Source organism: Leptonychotes weddellii, chromosome 4 (assembly GCF_054177405.1).
Source record: "Leptonychotes weddellii isolate Sample4059 chromosome 4, ASM5417740v2, whole genome shotgun sequence".
In the NCBI taxonomy this organism is placed as follows: Eukaryota; Metazoa; Chordata; class Mammalia; order Carnivora; family Phocidae; genus Leptonychotes; species Leptonychotes weddellii.
Genome location: NC_138372.1, coordinates 14,914,366 through 14,932,697, shown reverse-complemented (window position 1 = coordinate 14,932,697; position 18,332 = coordinate 14,914,366). Strand labels below are relative to the sequence as shown.

Sequence of the window (18,332 nt, the reverse complement as noted above, 5' to 3'; positions counted from 1 at the left end):
TGTGGGGAGGTCTGCTTGTCCCTCTCCCTCTCCCACTGCCCCTACCCCTGCTCATGCTTTCTCTCAAATAAATAAAATCTTAAAAAGTATGTGTTTTCTTAGTGCTATCTCAAAATCAGATACCAAAAGGAAGACTAGTTTTACTATTATGGTACCCATAGAGCTCAACGTCTTCCTCTCTTCAAAAACTATACACTCCTCCTTTATACTGGGTTTTGTATTTGTATCCTACCATCTAGACCAGTCCCGAAGGCACAGGAAGTATTAACACACCAGCAGAATACACAGGAGTTCCAGCTTGGAGCTAACCAATCCCTCTCCTGAAGATTAGTTTCTGAATTGGCACCATATGGTTACAGAAGCAGATGTACAAATCCAAGAGCCAGGCCACAGAGGCAGAACGGTTCAAGACTGGGTCCCACTGAGAAAAAGCAGCTGCTGTTTACTCTTTGCCGGGCACCACCACAGCCACGGACTGCTCTGTCTCAGCGGTCAACCAAAGCACAGGGCTCCACACACGGAAAGCCAGAGTGACCTGTTTCAGGAAGAGCAGCAGAGAATGGTCAAATGGCTTTAGAGTGAGTTCTCTTGCGGGGGAGACAAGAGAACACGCTGTGGAACACAGGCCATGGAAATAGGGAAAGAGAAAAATCAAACAGATTTGTCTAAGAGTTACTTACCTCTGAGGATCCTGTTTTATCCCCTTCTCAAGTCTGAATTTAAATTCTGACTGCACACAAAGGCCCGGCCTGTTCCTATCTTATCTCTAGCTCGCATCTACTCCTGATAATAATCTCAACCTTCTCAAATGCTGAGTAAAAGCTAAAAAGGTAAATCACCACAGGACATTGTGATTAAGGACCAAACTTTAATATTTCAAGGACATCTAAGATGAGTTACTGGTGGGGTTACAGAAGCTTCCATTCATGCCACCACAGCAAGAATCAAGAATTCTGAAAGTTGAAGCAACTACCTCTTTGGATACATAACAATATATTAAAGCATGTCAGAAAGTGCAAAAAAGGAGGCATTCAGCAGAGCAAAAACAAGCAACAGGCTGATTGTCCTAACAGGAAGGTCCTAACAGAAGCTCTTTCTGGAGCTCAGTCCCAGGAATTAAAGCTGCCTCAGCCAGAGAGAGGTCCAAACATGGGTTCTGATGGATTCTTATTACAACTAGTCAAAGGCAAGCTAAAAAAAACCCGAGGTTCACATTTCCCCATGACTGTTGTTGGCTCTTGCAACAAAGAGAACGTTTGGTTACTTCTCACATGTAGGCTGAGCAAGAACCCTGTGGCAGGACTTAGCCAGTGATTCTGACCCCAGGCTGACATCTCTGGGCCCGAGCTCTGAGCTCCTCCGGCAGGACGGCCTGGAACTGCTCCTGCACCAGCATCTCCACAATCTGCTCCTTTGTGTGAATATCGGGTCTCAGCCACTGTCCAGCAAGCTCCTGGAGATGTCTGAGGACATCCCTGGGACCAGCTGCATCCTCATAGCGGAATTTCCGGAACCTCTGCCTGGAGGCTGCTGCGTTAGGAGGATTCCTTCGTGGCATGGTCTCAAGGTCTTCAAGAGAGTCTTCATCGAGGCTCTCTGGTGGAAGCCCAGAAGGCTCTCGTGGAGCCTGGACCTGGGGAGCCGATATTAGGACAACTTCTGGCTCCTCAGCCATCATCTCATTTGACGGTGACCTCATTTTATCATTCTGGACTTCTCTATTTCTTTGTGTTTCTAGGTACCCCTCAGTCTCCATTCTGGAACTCTGGAAAAGGAGGCTGCAGACTCCTAAACACAGAGAAAAGACAGGCTCAGCAAAAACAGACCAGAGACTGTTAAAACCACCTTGATCTCATGGCTCTGATCCAGACCCAAGTTCCATCAGCTTTCCAATCTTAACAGGGTTTCTTAATAAAGCTACTAGAAATTCTATTTTTGTTTCCTCTGGATCAATTGACACAATTGAGAAAAATGGGTCAGCGGTTTACCAAAATGAAGAATGTAGATTCTCAAAGTAGAAAGAATGAAGAACGCTGGCCTCGCTAACCAGAGAATCTTCTAGAGAATCTTTCATCCATCTTCCCTGCATTACAAAGTATTTTACATGATGTTAAACCAAAAAACTATGTATGCACATGACGGGAAATCTTTAAAATCCCAGGTGTTTGCTTCCTCCAATGTCTTTTATGGAATTGTGTATGTCCAAAAGCAAGTTATGAGGAAGTACTAAAATGTAAGAGATAAAGGTCTGTTCATTGAAATCTACTCTGTCTTTTCTAACCCCATCTCTTTCATGATAAAAGAATAACAAGTGTTATAAAGTACTTTAGGGGGCACCCCTGGGTGGCTCAGTCAGTTAAGCATCTGCCTTGGGCTCAGGTCATGATCTCAGGGTCCTGGGATCGAGCCCCATGTCAGGCTCCCTGCTCAGCAGGGAGCCTGCTTCTCCCTCTTCCCCTCCCCCCCACCTCGTGCTCCTGCTCCCTTGCTCACTCAAATAAATAAAATCTTTAAAAATAATTAAAATAAAAAGTACTTTAGGAGCTACCATCAGGGTTAAACCTAAACCCCCTCTTCACAAAAAAGAAAAGAATAGAAAAGCCTCTATGTTAAGATCAAGATCCTAAGTTCCTCTAATCAGTCTAATCAGGGCCGCCTGGGTGGCTCAGTTGGTTGAGGTCTGACTCTTGATTTCAGCTGCAGGTCATGAGCTCCATGCTCAGCAGGGAGTCTGCTGGAGCACCCCTCCCCTTGCTCACAGATATGTGCTAGCGCACGTGCTCTCTCTCCCTCTCCCAAATAAATAAAATCTCTAAGTTCCTCTAAACAGTATACGGGAAACTGAACTAGTCAGAATCCTAGTAGCATACACGTCCAACTCTGGATGCTTGTCAGCTCCAGGATTAGCAAACCAGCTGCAGTGAGGGAGGGGAGGAGGGGCACACTAAATACCTGCAAAATGCCAGAAAAAAAAGGCTTTGCTTCATTGGGGTTAGGGCCCCAGTCCAAGAGAAAGGTTACGTATAGGAAAACTACGATCTATGTTATTAAAAAAGAGACAGAGAGACTTCAAGTGACAGTACAGAAATGACTAAATTAATTTCCACATCAGGGTATGTCCAATCAAAGAGTACAACCCCTATAATGTGGTCAGTTTTCAAAGACCATCTCTTTTTTTCATCAACCCAAGAACTAAATTCCTCCCTAGTCCATAAAGCAGGAGTGTTGACATTTAAAATCCCTCCCACCTCAGAGATTGTCTCAAATCTGTTTCCTGGGTAACAACTGACAGAGGCCAACAATCACCAACACTGACCAGCTACCTTGAATTAACTAGTTCTCAGCTCCTAGTTACCTCTTCTTCAATGTTTCATGACCCATTTTCTAGGAATCTTGGATTGATTCCAGACCCTGCAATTTGGATATTCTTGGAATACACTCATATTATCTGGGTTTTTGCTCAATCAACAGCATGTACTCTTCCCCAAAAGTAAGCTGTCACTAACCTAGAGTGATGAAACCCAAAGCAAAATATCCCCTAACTCAGGGGTGCCTTGGAGAAAAAAAAAAATAGTCAAGGAAAGGCTGGATGAAACATTGAGAAAGCAAAATCCTGGGAACAACCTAAGTAACCATCAACAGGGAAATAATTAAAGTACTGTCAGCCATTCAGCGGAATAAGTGCAGCCTTATGAAGCATGAACTCAGCCTGTGAGTGCTGATACAGACAGACGTCCGTAACACATCACCACCTGACTAAGGGGCAGATCACTATGTGTAGTATGATCCCACCTGGGGAAATTAAAATACATACACAAGCATATATGACCAGATCTATCCACAAACACTACCTTCAATTGTATTTACTTTTGAGGGGCAGGGACAGAAGAAACATTTTTCATTCCATCTTTCTATATTGCTTTCTTTTTAACTACAACTATGTATTACTTTCCTAATTCAAGAGGAAGCAAACATTCTCCTCCTGCCCAAAACCTGAGTGAAAAACCCCTAACACACTTAGGAAAACACCCTTTCATTAATTCTTCTAGCTCCCAGCCCCAGAGGTCTTTACAACCCCGACTTCTAATAGTCTCAACTGTCAAGAGGCCAGTTCTCAAGGCTGGATCTGAAAGATGGACCAACTCCATGATTTGCCCAGTTTATAAATCCTAACGGTTTTAGAAGACCAGTGACCAGACACAATGCTTACCCTCATCGGTTAATAATGCCGACTTACTGAGCACTTACTTCCTAGCTGACATTGTGCTGAGCGTTTTACACTATTCTATGTGATCCTCTCAGCCACTCTAGTTAAACTCTCAATACGACTCTCTACTGCCCCAGCTATTAACAACAGCAGCAGCCGATGCTATTTGTTGAGTTGTACACGCCAGACACTCCGCGGAAGCTTTCCCTCACCCAATCCTCCCGATAACCCAGTAGGACAGTTACTGTCATTTCCATTCACAAACAAACTGAGGCTTGACGAAAGGGGATTTGCCCAAGGTCACAAGACCAGGAGGTGGTGGGAGCACCCAGCTGAGTAGAAAATTCCCGGCGTCTAGGCGGGGAGCTGAGCCGGGCTCCTCCCACCACATGGGCGCGGCTCGGAGGGCCTAGGATGGACCGGAAAAAGGCTTCTGAGGCTCCAGGACAGGACCTCCTCCTCCTCCCGGGGTGAAGCGAAATCCAAGGCCACGCCAGCCCGAGCGGCCCGCAGAGTCCCCGAGCAGGGCTTCTCCACTCCGAGGGCGCCCGCCACCGCCACCGCGGCCCCCCGCTCCCTACAGACCGTGCGCCGGGAAAAGAGAGGCGGTTGGAAGGGATGGAGGGAAGGAGGGAGGGGGTGTTCACCTGCGCAGGTGCCACCTCGGAGGGTGGAGGGAACGGGGCGGGGGCGCCTCGCGAGCCAACTCGAAGCCTCAAACTGACTCCGAGAAAAGGAAACCAACTACCCGGCGCAGAGCTTTGTAGCCCGCCGCCGGAACCGGAAGTGGCGCCCCGCCCGGAAGTTGGAAGTGAAGGGGCCCAGGGTAGAGGGGCGGGGCCCCTCTAGGCCTCGGCGGTTCTCCGCAGCTCCGTGGTTTTAACCCGTGGTGGGCTTTGGGCCTTCCTCAGCCCTCCGTTCTGTCTACAGTGCGGAGCTCTTGGTACCGCCTAGGTAGCTTCTCCGCTTCGGGGAAGTTCGCTGATTTTTTACGCCGCAGTTTGCCCAGCTGCAAAGTGGAAAGAGGTCGAAGCGGGAATTGAGACACTCCGGGAGCCCGCCCGCAGCTGACTCAGCGCCCCACCCTGAAGTTACACCCTTGAGCCTTTGCACCACCCAGAGGAGAGAAACCAGAATAGAGGGCTGGGTGGCTGCTGATAGGAAACAGTAGTCCTGTGTGGCGCCCCGTGGAATCACTCCATGGGAGGCAGTGGGCACGGTCTATTTAAAGTACCCCTTCCTCGGTGTACCCAGACGGAAGTGGGCATGTGTCCGCGTGGGTTTGCCAGTCTGTCTGTCCTGTGTATGGAAGGCTCAATCTTAGCCCTGTGTGCTTTTCCCCAAGACTTTCCAATTGCTGACGGTTAAGAACTGAAGATTTGAAGTCACGCTTTGATGGTTTGAGGCTGGGTTTAGCCTGGATTTGAGTCGGGAGCACACGTTAAAATAGCACAGTCTGTGAGAGGAAGTGCAAAGATGCTAACCGAGGCAGCCCTTCCATGTCCTTGCTCATAACCCTGCAGGGGAAGGGACTTGGCCTAGGGTAAGGCGCTCAGGTGGCCCAGCTATCTCTCCACCCATTTGCCCTATCCAAATGGGACAGGCTAAGGAATTAAGAGGGGCACTTCCAAAGACCCCTGCTGGGTTGTCCCAACCCTCCCTACCCTCCACCCTAACCTCCCACACCCCCCACTCCACCCCACCTCACCCCCAGCCAATGTCCCTGGGGAAGAGAAGATGAGCCTTTGTCTACACTGCCACTGCAGGTCAGTAAACCTCCAGATTGGCAGATACGCCAGCTGGTGGTTGGATAACGTGAGCTCCTTGCGGTGCCCTTAGTCCTACCTCCACTAGGGACTGTGGTCCTTCTCGCGCTCACTCCTGCAGGGCAGTTTCCACCTTTCACCTCCTCTCAGCCTTGGTTTCCTCATCTGTAAAGTGAGAGGGTTGGACTACATTAAGGACTTCTAGTTGCCTTCCCCCCACCCCCATCCAATTCTTAGGTTCCTTAGGAATGCTTCAGAAAACTGCTGGGGTGGGGTGGGGTTGGGAGACGGGGCAGTGCTTTAGGTCCCAGAGCAGCTCCAAATTTAAAGGTTTATAAATTTATATGAAAAGTATTTATGTTGTGGCTCTAAGGTTATCATATCATTCAGGATAAAAATGTAAGCTTTGTGCTTTGCCCCACATGCCTCATCTTTCCCCACCCTCCTATTCACTCACTCTGCTCCAGGCACACTGGCCTTCTAGTTATTTTGCAAACCCAAGAAACTCTTCTTCACCTCTTTGGTTATCTCTGTTTGTGGTGCCCTTTCCTGACATATGTTCATCCAGGTTCCAGTTCAGATGTAGCCTCTCTCGAGCAGCCTTTACTCTTGTCCCCCACCCCCTTCTAAAGGCATCCGCGCAGTCCCTTTGTAGCCTGTTACTCTGTATTATTATCTGTTTATTTTCTATCTCACTCACTCAAAGCAGTGGCCACAGGGCCAAAGACCTTGACTATCCCATCACCATGTCTCTGGCAACTAAAACTGAGCATAAGCTGGATAAACGTTTATCGAATGAATCAATGAGTGAATGAATGAACAGAGAAGGCTTGAATTTTATGATAATACCAACCTGGTAAAGACCATGAGGGACACAGGTGTAGTTTAACAAAGTTAGGATTATTAACTTGATGCAGCAAGCACCCAGAGAAACCATGGGTGTCTCATGAAATAAAGGAAGAAACAGGGTTACTGTAGGATTTGAGGGAAGATTGGAATTTAGGTGAAATTGAAATGAAGCAGTGTTGATAGGCTCAAGGCAAACCTGGCCCTGTAGAAAGGGGTTAGCATCCAGCTTGAGATGAGAAGTAGACTCATAGTCCTGTATCCTTTGATACCACAAAGTTAAGATAAATGTGGACTGTCGTGTCCAGAAACCTTTTATTGGAAGCTCTGCATCTGGCTTGGTAATCCAAATCTGGCTCTGACCCACTGGACAAGAGTGGAATTTTTCATCTCACTGACATGACCTCAAACAGTTTCTCAGAACAATGTCTTTGGTGTTCATTGACAAAAGAAGGTGTGACAGAGTCACATTTGATAGGAATCGCTTGATGCCTCAATCATCTGGATGTAAGGGCCATCTAGAGCTCAAATCTTCCCATCCCAAAGTGACTCCAGCTCCTTAGGCCCCACAACACTCTGGGCCTTATTAGAACACCGAGTCAAGCCTCCATCCCTGCTTGGGTGTACCTATCAGATTCCCAGCCAGACTCTGGGCTCATCAAGGGCCTGGCCCAAGTTGGGGTCATTTTCCTCTGTCCATGCCTGCCACAGAATACCCATAGCTGCTCTCTATGTCCATCGATCTAACTGTTGATGGGTTTTCTGAGTGTAAAGAAAAGGAAGTGGAAGGAGGCATACCAAGAAGATATCAATAGCTGTGTAAGAGACAGGGAATGATGTGAGTGGTTGTTTAAAATCTCCCAAAGGGGAAGTTCGTAAAATGCAGCCAATATGAATGTTATGAAAAAGGAATGGAGAATGGAATTGTTGACTCTTTTTATGATAAAAAAAGAATTATTGACATGTTAATGAGTTTTAAATGAGAACAAAATTATTGACACCTTGTGATTAAGGAGAAGGCAACTCAGCACTGATCCTTTATATTCCGAAGGGAATTAAAGTGTTGATGGGGCTCCTGGGTGGTTCAGTCAGTTAAGCGTCTGCCTTTAGCTCAGGTCATGATCCCAGGGACCTGGAATCGAGTCCGCATGGGGCTCCCTGCTCAGGGGGGAGTCTGCCTCTCTCCCCACTCATGCTTTCTTTTTTTTTTTTTTAAAGATTTTATTTATTTGACAGAGGGAGACACAGCGAGAGAGGGAATATAAGCAGGGGGAGTGGGAGAGGGAGAAGCAGGCTTCCTGCTGAGCAGGGAGCCCGATGTGGGGCTCAATCCCGGGACCCTGGGATCATGACCTGAGCTGAAGGCAGACGCTTAACGACTGAGCCACCCAGGTGCCCCCCACTCATGCTTTCTCTCACTTTCCTCTCTCAAATAAATAAATAAATAAAATCTTTAAAAAATTATAAAAAAAATAAAGTGTTGACATTGTGCTTTTTCAAAAGGTAGATTTTCTTCATGATTTAGAAAACAAAAAAAGTTGTTGGCATTCACACTCTAATGATTACTCAAAAAATTAAATTATTGGGGTGCCTGGGTGGCTTAGTGGGTTAAGCGTCTGCCTTTGGCTCGGGTCATGGTCCCAGTGTCCTGGGATCGAGCCCCATGTGCGTAGTAGGGAGTCTGCTTCTCCCTGTCCCTCTGCCCCTCCCCCTGCTGTGCTCTCTCTCTCTCTCTCAAATAAAATCTTTTTAAAAAATTAAGTTATTGACTATATGGTTTTTAAAAGATTTGAATCGTCAAGACTTGAAGATTAAAAAAAGAACACTGAATTACTGATCAAATTGTTGACACTTTTTTTTTTTTAAAGATTTTATTTATTTGAGAGCGAGAATGAGAGACAGCATGAGAGGGAGGAGGGTCAGAGGGAGAAGCAGACTCCCCGCCGAGCAGGGAGCCCGATGCGGGACTCGATCCCGGAACTCCGGGATCATGACCTGAGCCGAAGGCAGTCGCTTAACCAACTGAGCCACCCAGGCGCCCCAAATTGTTGACACTTTTAAGCAAGATTTCCTAACTCCCTGTTGCCCACCTGTGAGGAGGGTGTCAGCAGTTAGCCTCCCTCTGAGGCTGGGTGGAGGGCCCCTGAGGGTCTACCACCCAGCCACAAGGTTGAATTTTACAGGTCTGACTGCCCTTTATCCTAACACTATTTCAGGAAACTGTCCAAGGGTCCTTCCCTGACCCATTGGGAAGAAGTAGTGGCCTGCTGTGGTCTGAGAACACCTGTTCCATGTCACCTGGCACTATCTGTCTGACTCAACACGAATGGTGATCATATGCTGTTTCCAGAAGTTCTCTCATCCTCCCCTCACACCCTTGTGATGCAGAGGTGTCTGCTCTGCTTGACTCAGTTCCTCCCTTGTCCTCACTCAGGCCTTGCCAGACCAGTTCTTGGGCTTTTGTAGGAGCTGGAGTAGGGGTATGGGCTGGAGGAGAGTTTCCGTGGTGGAGGGTTGAGAGTCCAGGAGTGGTTATGGAGAAAAGTGGGGAGGCAGTTGTAATGCATGGGGACGGTAGTTGGGAAAAGAAAAAAAGAAGAAGGAAAATTTTACTAAGTATTGTTGCTATAATCACTTTGGAGAGCAACTTGGCAACTGGTGAGGTTGAAAATGAGCACACCCTCCCACCTGATAATTCCATTTCTTGGAATATATCCTAGAGAAACTCTCACACATTTATACCTGGAGATATGTCCAAGGACATTCGCTGAAGCACTATTTGTAATCATAAAAAATTGGCCCTGCTGTGAATGTCCATACAGAGGGGGGAAAGGATAAGTAAATAGTGTTGTGCAATAGGATACTCTTCAAAACTAGCAGCAATGAGCTAGAGATACATAAAGTAGCATGGAGAGACCTCAAGAGACAATGTTGGGTGAAAGAACCAGGTTGCGGAATAATACGTACAGCATGAAGCCATGAGTGTACTTTTTTTTTTAAGATTTTATTTATTTATTTGAGAGAGAGCACGAGCAGGGGGAGAAGCAGAGGGAGAGGGAGAAGCAGACACCCTGCTGAGCAGGGAGCCCAACGTGGGGCTCGATCCCAGGACTTTGAGATCATGACCTGCCTGAAGCAGATGCTTAACCCACTGTGTCACCCAGGCACCCCACCATGCGTGTACTTTTAAAAACCAAAACAATGTAATACATTGTTTATGGATATTATATATGTGATTAAAAAATATATAACAGCATGGAGTGGAAGGATAAATGCCCAATTCATTTAATTAGTAAGGATAAGTTAGGTCAATGCTACTGTAACAAACACCCCAAATCTTAGTGGCCTATAACAACAGAGTTCATTTCTTTCTTGTGCTACATGTCCATCAGGGGGCACCAGAGGCTCTGCTCCACATCTCCTCACTCTGGGACCGGGCTGACCTGTAGCCACCCCTTGCCATGGCACAGGGAAAGAGAGCTCTGCAAACGGTCCCACCTCTCAAATCTTCACCTTGGCCAGAGAGAGCCACATAGCCAAACCCTTCACCGGGGCAGGCAAAAATGATCCTGCTATGTGCCCCAAAGGAAAACGGGTATTACTGGGTGAACAACCCCACAGCCAAGATGATGTCCTCTGAGTACAAAAGAGTCTCCACCTTAGTAGTATGGTTATTCTTTTAGAAAATATGAAGTAAAAATGTGGACTTTGGGGGCGCCTGGGTGGCTCAGTTGGTTGGGCGACTGCCTTCGGCTCAGGTCATGATCCTGGAGTCCCAGGATCGAGTCCCGCATCGGGCTCCCTGCCCAGCAGGGAGCCTGCTTCTCCCTCTGACCCTCCCCCCTCTCATGTGCTCTCTCTCTCTCTCTCAAATAAATAAAATAAAATAAAATAAAATAAATGTGGACTTTGTTAATGCTGGAGGGAGGCTACGTGGGTGTCTCCTATGTTATTCCCCATGCTGTATCTTTTAAAGGTTTTTAAACTAAAAGTACAATTTTTAAGAGGAGGGGCAATGGGACAAGAGTAATATTAAAAATGATAAACATGGGGCACCTGGGTGGCTCAGTCAGTTGGGCATCTGCCTTCCTCTCAGGTCATGATCCTGGGGTCCTGGGATCGAGTCCTGCATCGGGCTCCCTGCTGAGCAGGGAGCCTGCTTCTCCCTCTGCCTGCCGCTCCTCCTGCTTGTGCTCTCTCTCTCTGTCTCTGTCTCTGTCAAATAAATAAATAAAATCTTTAAAAAAAATTATAAACGTGTATCTTTGCTGGGTTCCTGTTTGCTTTCATGGTACCCAGGAGGAACCCGAGTAAAGGAATTCAGTTGTTTTTATGTTGCTCTTGGCTGGAGGGCAGCAATCTTCTGGACCTCAACAACAACTCAGTGGGCTCCGACCCTGTTTGTGACATTGTGTGTGCTTCTGAGTGTGTGTCTGCTCCTGGCCGCAGCAGGGGCTCCCAGCGTTGTTCTCCTCACATCTGTACTCCCAGGTCTGAACTTGCCACAAAGAAGGTGCCTCGTAAATGTTTAATGAATGATATGCTCATTTCTATCTGAATAATGAGCTGTTTCAGGGCAGGAACCATGTTGCCCTCCCCCTCTGAGCCCGCCTCAGGAAAAAGGAATGGATGCTTGTTGAATGAATGAATGAACGAATGACCACAGCCTTCCTTCCCTAGCCCATCAATGAAAGCAGAAAACACGTGGCCCTTGCCACTCCACCACGAGCCTCCCGAGGGGCTGGCAAGGTCCATGTGTCTGCAGACTCTACCATGCTTTCATGCCTGCACTGAAAAGCCAAAGGTTGTGTGTGGCTATAGGATGACCAACTTCCTGGGACTCTCCTACTTTCACCACTGCAAGTTCTGTGTCCTGGGCACTCCCCTCAGTCCCAGGCACGTCCCAGGGGACTGTTGGTGACTTGATAGCAATGCCTCTCTTCTCTCAGGGCCTCATGTTTTTCTCATTCTCATGAAAGGGTTGAATCTGGTCTCGCCTCTTACATATCAGATCTCCAGTTTTAGGAACAGCCTGGAAGGGAACAGGTGAGTCAAAGAAAGAGAGACTCATAGTGGGATTTTCTGAGAGATCTTTATTTTTTACAAAGAATGTGGATCAGCTCTGCCACCGAGGCCTTGGTTCTAGTGGCTTGACATGACCTAGAAAAAGTGGAGAGACCCAGAATAGTCTGGTTAGTAGCAGATTCTGAAGCCATATGGAACTGAGTTCGATTTCCAGCCATGCCACTCATCAGCTGTGTGACCCTGAGAGAGTGACTTGACCTCTCTGAGCCTCAGTTTCCTCGTCTGTGTAATGGGATGTAATCATAGTACTCATCTTATGCGGGCAGTTGATGAAACTATTAACTAAGATGTTTAAGTAGTTTATAAATGGTGGCTATTACTGTTATCATGAACAATATTAACCCTCCCTGACCACTCATTCCCAGATAAGGTTAACTCTTTCACTGGGGCCTGAGCATCCCAGTCATAGCTCTCCCCACATTTCATGATTATTGCTCGTTTAATCATCTCTTCCCCACAAGGCTGCCCTTTAACACATCGCTCTATCTTTCAGGACAGGAAAAGACCCGGACCAAAGAAGACATTTCCTAAACACTTGCTGAAATGAGGCAATTCAGCCGTGGTTCAAAGCTCCATCCAGAAGCCATTGAAATTGTTGGGGACACACCGCAGCAGAAAACACCCCCAAAGCCCCCTGAGGGCCCCTCTGCTCCTGACCTTTTGAGATCCTTTCAGCCCCTCCTCAGGATCTGCTGTTCTCACCCAGCCCGGCATGGGGGCCTCCTGCTCGCCCTCTCCCGCTCACCTCCTCGATCCAGTCATTGAAGGCCGAGACTCGTGTGAACACTGTGGGCTTCTTGACGGTGTTGCAGCCGAAGGCAGATACAAAGCTGGTCACACCGTGGACCTGCCAGGAGCCATCTTCTGTGGGGCAGTTGAGGGGTCCTCCAGAGTCACCCTAGAATGGTCAGATAGTGGTGGGGAGCTGAGCCATGTCTGAGACAGAAGGAATTGGTTCTCACCGTGGGGGTTTTGAGAACCCCCTGGGTGACTGGACCTCTCTAAGGCCCCAGTTGGCTTGTTTGGGATGGGGACTAAGATCTATCCTACAGGATCTTCCGAGAACGAAGTGAGATAATAAATATATGCTCTTAGCCCAGCACCTAGCAGAGAGGAAGCAATCGATAAATGGTAGTTCCCGTTATTATTACTACAGCCAGTTATCCTATTATTAATCCTCCTCACTTCTAATGCAATGATAGTACTGTTCTGTCATAACTTCAGGACCACAGAGTTGAAGGTGACTTGAGAGATCATGGTGTCAATATCCCTTGCTGGGCTTCAGGGGAAGCCTGAGGACCTGGTCAAGTGATTTGCTCCAGGTCAGGTCAGTGTGAGCTGGGACCAGAAGCCAGAGGCCGGGGTGGTGTGTCTAGACCACACTGACTCCCTCCAAGTCCTGCCTGGTCTGGAGGCTGAATGGGGCAAGCAGGTAGGATTTCTCATCCGCCTCCTATAGGCAGATGGCGAGGTCCCCCGGGGCCCCGCACTCCGAGCTGACTCACGTTGCACCCAGAGACAAGATCCCCGCCGGCGCACACCATGCTCTTCCTCACGGCGCTGCCCCACCAGTCCAGCTTGGAGCAGTGCTCATAGTCTACCACGGGCAGCAGGGCCTGCTGCAGCTTGTCTGGGAGGGGCCCACCAGCTGTGGGAGACACGGTGTTCAGTGGGGTGGCATGGGGGTGCAGCCTGGGCTGGGGCCTGCGAGTAGGGGTTCTCGAAGTGGGGTCGGGGGTTGGGGAAGGCAACTCTTCTAGGCTGATGGGGATTCTCCTCCCACCAGAGGGTCTGCCTGCTCTGTCCACCATAACGTCCCCAGCACCTGGCACGCAAGAGACGCTACAAAATGCTCAACTGAACACACTGGTGTTTGGGTGGATGGGGTGAGAAGGTGCTCCTGGAGGAGGAATGGGAGGCCAGTGCAAGGACCCATCCTGGTTGTTCAACCCCCGCCCCCACCCCCAGGCCCTGTCTTCCTGCCCACAGTCCCTGGGGCCGGCAGGAAGGGTTAGCACGCACTGTAGAGCCGGCCCCAGCCGCTGATGTAGCAGGCTGCCCCGTTGGGCAGGATGTCCCCAGCGGGCGGGAGGCAGGCGAGCTGGACGGCATCTCCCAGCTGGGCGCTGCGTGAGAGCTTGATGAGGGCGATGTCATTGCTGGGGAGGAGGAAGGAGTCAGGAAGAGTCAGGAAGCCTGGTTCTCCAGCCAGACCAAGCCCCACCTTCCAGCCTTAGCTGCAGAGAGTTCACCTCTGGGATGTCCTCCCTGCTCCTTTCCTTCTGAATCGCATGTGTTTTTAGGGCTGAGAACCTCCCCCACCCGCCTAGCACCCATGCTGACCCTTGGCCTTCCTAGCTGTCCTCAGCTCTTACACCAAGGTTTGCACACTTCAACTGTGTCAGGATCGTGGAGGTCTCGTTAAAACATAGGTTGCTGTGTCCCACCCCAGGGCTCAGGGGGCATGAGGATTCACATTTCTAACAGGGTCCCAGGTGATGCTGATGCTGCTGGCCTACGGACCACACTTCGAGAACCCCTGCTGTCAGTCTTCATCTGCTTGCTTGTCACTCAAGTCATTGCACCTAGGTCCCCTTTCCTTTCCAAGTACCCCAGGAGTCCCATGAGGATGGGTCAAGGTCATGATCATCATGGCCCCTCTCTCCTGCCCTGCACTTTCAGGGGTTCTGCACCCTTCTTTGACCTTCACCAGAAAAAATGCTGAGCCGCCCAGACACATAATTTTACACATGCTTCAGGGCCTTAGGAAGCCCTGCTTTAGTGTTCTTACCCAGTGATCACCTCCCTGACCTTCAAACCACCCAGGAAACCCAGAAGGTCACCATGACACATGGCATAATTGAGGCCCCAGAAGGGCAGTGACTTGCCCCAGCCACACAGCAACTTACTGCTGGAGCCTGACTTTCAGTATGGTGCTCCTCCCTTCGCCCACAGTGCTGGGAACCCAGGATGCACTGGATAAAGTTTGATTGAATGGAAGAACCCTTGGATTTGGGAAAGGGGATGCCAGAGATGTCCCAGGTTCAAGTCAACTAGCCAAGTGGACTTGGGGGAGTTCCTGGCCCTCCCGGGGCCCTGCTGTCCTTCCACAAGGAGAGAGGTTTGGTGTAGATGGTCCTTAAAGGCTTTCCTGGCTCTGACCCTCAGTGTGTAGGACCAGGGCCCAAGATGCTGGACCCAGCACTACTATTCCTGGGAGTTTCCTCAGAATCATCTTTGGGTCACAAGGGGACCAGTAACCTCTGGGTCCTAGACCTAAGCATCCACTCACCCACAGGCTATGCAGTTGGGGTTCCAGAGTGGATGCGCGAAGAGGTCCCCAGCATTGATGGGGATCACCTGTTCGGAGCCCTCATCCTCAGCCCGGTTATACTCGCCCAACACCACCTGGTAGGTCAAGGAGTTCCTGCGGGTGCAAGTTAGGTCAGTCTGGGCCTGACTGGCTAGCCTCCCTCCCCTCCCACAGCCACCCACTGACCCAGCCCTCCTGGTTCTCATGCGGAGACAGGGGCAAGCAAAAGAACTTACGAGACGCAGTGGCCTGCAGTCATGACCCAGTCGGGGGCGATAAGGCTGCCGCCACAGGTGTGGTGGAAGGCTCCATCTTTCTTGTACTGCAGGGAGACCTGGTGGCAAGGGAGGGAGGAGCCTAAGTGGTCTGGGCCCCAGTAAGGGCTGATATTCATGGCTGTATAGGTTGTGCACTATACAACTCTAGAGGGCATCATTCACGCAGAATGGCATCCTCCAGAAATGTGCAGTGTTCCACCTACAGGACTACATCATCTATGGCCGCTGTCATGCTACCACACAGAGTTAAGTCATGCAACAGAAACCATATGGTTGACAAAAGCTAAAATATTTACTCTCTGGTCCTTTACAGAACAAGTTAGCTGACCCCTGCTGTAGACCAACGCCATCCAATAGAACTTTCTTTTTTTTTTTTCAAGAATATATTCATTTATTTTTTCCAGAGAGAGACAGAGCGAGCATGAGCGGGGGGGAGGGGCAGAGGGAGAAGCAGACTCCCCGCTGAGCAGGTAGCCTGATGAGGGACTTGATCCTAGGACCTTAGGATCATGACCTGAACTGAAGGCAGCCGCTTAACTGACCAAGCCACCCAGGCGCCCCCCAACAGAACTTTCTGTGATGATGGAAAGGCTCTGTATCTTGGCTGTCCAATATGGTAGCCGCTAGCCGTATGTGGCTATTGAGAATTTGAAATGTGGCTAGCACTGAGCAACTGAAGTTTAACATTATTTTATTTTAATTAATTTAAAGTTAAACAAATACATGTGGCTGGTGACTACTGTGTGGGTCTAGCCCCCTGTGACCCACTGACCTCTATAAAACCCTTCATTCCTTTAGTGCTCTCAGACCTTGTGGCCTTGTTGTATAATTCGAGGAGTCTAGAAATGTCTACCCCCAAATCTCCCTCCCTAAAACAGTGCCTGAAATTCCACTATTCGTGCACCAAATAAACATGGCCTTCTCCCCAGATTCCACTTCTGATTTGCCAACAGCCCAGGGAGGGTTATGGATTGGGTGGACAAGACTTCCATGTGAAGTTGACTGTCCAAGAGTCTCCTGGTCTTTGGAAGCTGAAGAGGATACTGGAAGCAAAGCAGTGGAGTCAAGACTGAATGCCTTGCAGTCAGAAGAGGGTGCAGAGGGCACCTGGGTGGCTCAGTTGGTTAAGCCACTGCCTTCGGCTCAGGTCATGATCCTGGAGTCCCGGGATCGAGTCCCGCATCGGGCTCCCTGCTCAGCGGGGGGTCTGCTTCTCCCTCTGACCCTCCTCCCTCTCATGTGCTCTGTCTCTCATTCTCTCTATTTCAAATAAATAAATAAAATCTTTAAAAAAAAAAAAGAAGAGGGTGCAGAGCCCATGGTGAGAAATAGTGCCGCTCGTATTGCTCTTACCTGCCAAGGCCAGCTGTGGGGGACTGCGTCCTCACCATTGACAACGCGGGCGGAGGGCTGGTGGGAAGGTCGGCCACAGCCCGAGGCTGGAAGGGAGAGCAGAGACATCAATCAGCCAGAGGGTCCCCCCAAAACAAAGAAGAGGCCTGGGTCTCAGTTCTAGATGCACCACACGCTGGCGTGACCCGGCGTAAGCTCTTTCCCCTCTCTGGACCTTTGTAGCCACATATGAGCAGTGAGCATTTGGACTAGACCAGGGGTTTCCAGAGTCCCAGGAGGCTAGGAATGGAGATGTGACCTCCTTCCACAGCAGGACTGAAGGAGCTACTCACAGTGCCTGGTACCCAGCGAGCCCTTGAGAAGTGATAGCTAATTGTCATGAAAAGTGGTGGCTTTGGAATAAGACTGCCTGTGTTCAAAATACAGCTCTGCCCCTACTTCTAGCGTGGGCTACTTTACCTCTCTGAGGGTCAGTTTCTCCATCTGTAAAATGGGGATACTAATAATACTGATCACATGGGTCTGTTACAAGAAATAATTTAAGAAAAAATCCTTAGCATTCCGTGGCATATAGTAAGCACTCTTACATTACAAGAGATAATATAAGAAAAGGATTACAAGAGATAATATGAGAAAAAATCCTTAGCATTCCCTGGCATATAATAAGCACTCAATGAACATTATCTGTTACTATTACTGTCAGTCAAGGGAGGCTGCTTGGAGGAGGTAGCCCTGAGCTGGATTATAATATGGCAGAGAGACTAGGAAAAGGCTATGGAGGCTAGCCTTTTCCACAGGATATGGAGTGGGGTAGGGGGAGGAAGAGGAGCATTGGAGGGTTAAGCAGAGGAACAGAAATTCCAACACAAGCACTCTAACCACAGAGCCCAAACTCTTCACAACTAGATTTTCTTTACTGCCCCCCAACGAGAAGTCCCACCACAGTGCTTTGGGTACTCCGGTCTTTCTCCTGAGCTGTTCCATCCATGGCTCCTCCTCCATTGTCCTGCCCCAGCACCAAGCTGAACCCCCACAATCATGCCCAGGTACAAGCTGAGATCTCCTCCTGTGGAGCCAGGTGTTGGGTTCATGAGACTCAGGGTGGGTGGTAGATTTCAAGGGTCCCTGACCCAGTGCTGCACAGGCTGGGGTCTTACCAAGGGCCACAAATAGGAGCGAACTGAGCAGCTGGAGCATCATGAGTTTTGAGACGATAGGAAAGACACACACAGCCTGCAGCTCTAATATAGGGCAGAAAGCAGATGCGGGGGCAGATTGGGCCCCATTCCCAGAACAGGTGGTGGAACGCCAACTCTCTCATGGTCCAAGGCCATGGCCCCCACCTGCTGCCCATGGGGGAGTGACAGCCAACAGCAAGACCCAAGGTTCCCTCCAACCTGTGGCTACACAGGTGGCACTGAATGGCTAGCTGATAACAGGGGAGGCGGAAGGAAAGTTCTCATCAGAACAAGCCAACCTCTTCC

The 18,332-nt window shown here is 49.3% G+C and overlaps 1 protein-coding gene and 1 long non-coding RNA gene across 2 annotated transcripts; both read right to left on the bottom strand.

Moving 5' to 3' along the window:
- Positions 1 to 854: 854 nt before the first annotated feature.
- LOC102747313 (uncharacterized) lies at positions 855 to 5,278 on the bottom strand. Its single transcript, XR_434656.3, has 2 exons — positions 4,855 to 5,278; positions 855 to 1,788 (listed from the first exon to the last, which is right to left on the bottom strand). It is a non-coding gene; the product is annotated as an uncharacterized LOC102747313 (long non-coding RNA).
- A 6,614-nt stretch (positions 5,279 to 11,892) lies between these two features.
- Positions 11,893 to 18,054, bottom strand: LOC102746812 (chymotrypsin like elastase 3B). The gene is made up of 8 exons (XM_006744451.2): positions 18,006 to 18,054; positions 16,849 to 16,934; positions 15,454 to 15,551; positions 15,197 to 15,331; positions 13,927 to 14,063; positions 13,410 to 13,552; positions 12,650 to 12,802; positions 11,893 to 11,979 (listed from the first exon to the last, which is right to left on the bottom strand). Exons 1-8 carry the CDS (start codon positions 18,046 to 18,048, stop codon positions 11,962 to 11,964), a joined length of 813 nt encoding a protein of 270 aa, XP_006744514.1. The 5' UTR covers positions 18,049 to 18,054; the 3' UTR covers positions 11,893 to 11,961.
- Between the last annotated feature and the right edge of the window lie 278 nt (positions 18,055 to 18,332).

Coding starts and splice junctions, on each gene's coding strand:
- LOC102746812 (XM_006744451.2), bottom strand. CDS start 18,048: ATGATGCTCCAGCTGCTCAGTTCGCTCCTATTTGTGGCCCTTG. Junction 13,553..13,926: donor CGGCTGGGGCCGGCTCTACA/GTGCGTGCTAAC, acceptor TGTCTCCCACAG/CTGGTGGGCCCCTCCCAGAC. Junction 12,803..13,409: donor ATCTTGTCTCTGGGTGCAAC/GTGAGTCAGCTC, acceptor TGACCATTCTAG/GGTGACTCTGGAGGACCCCT.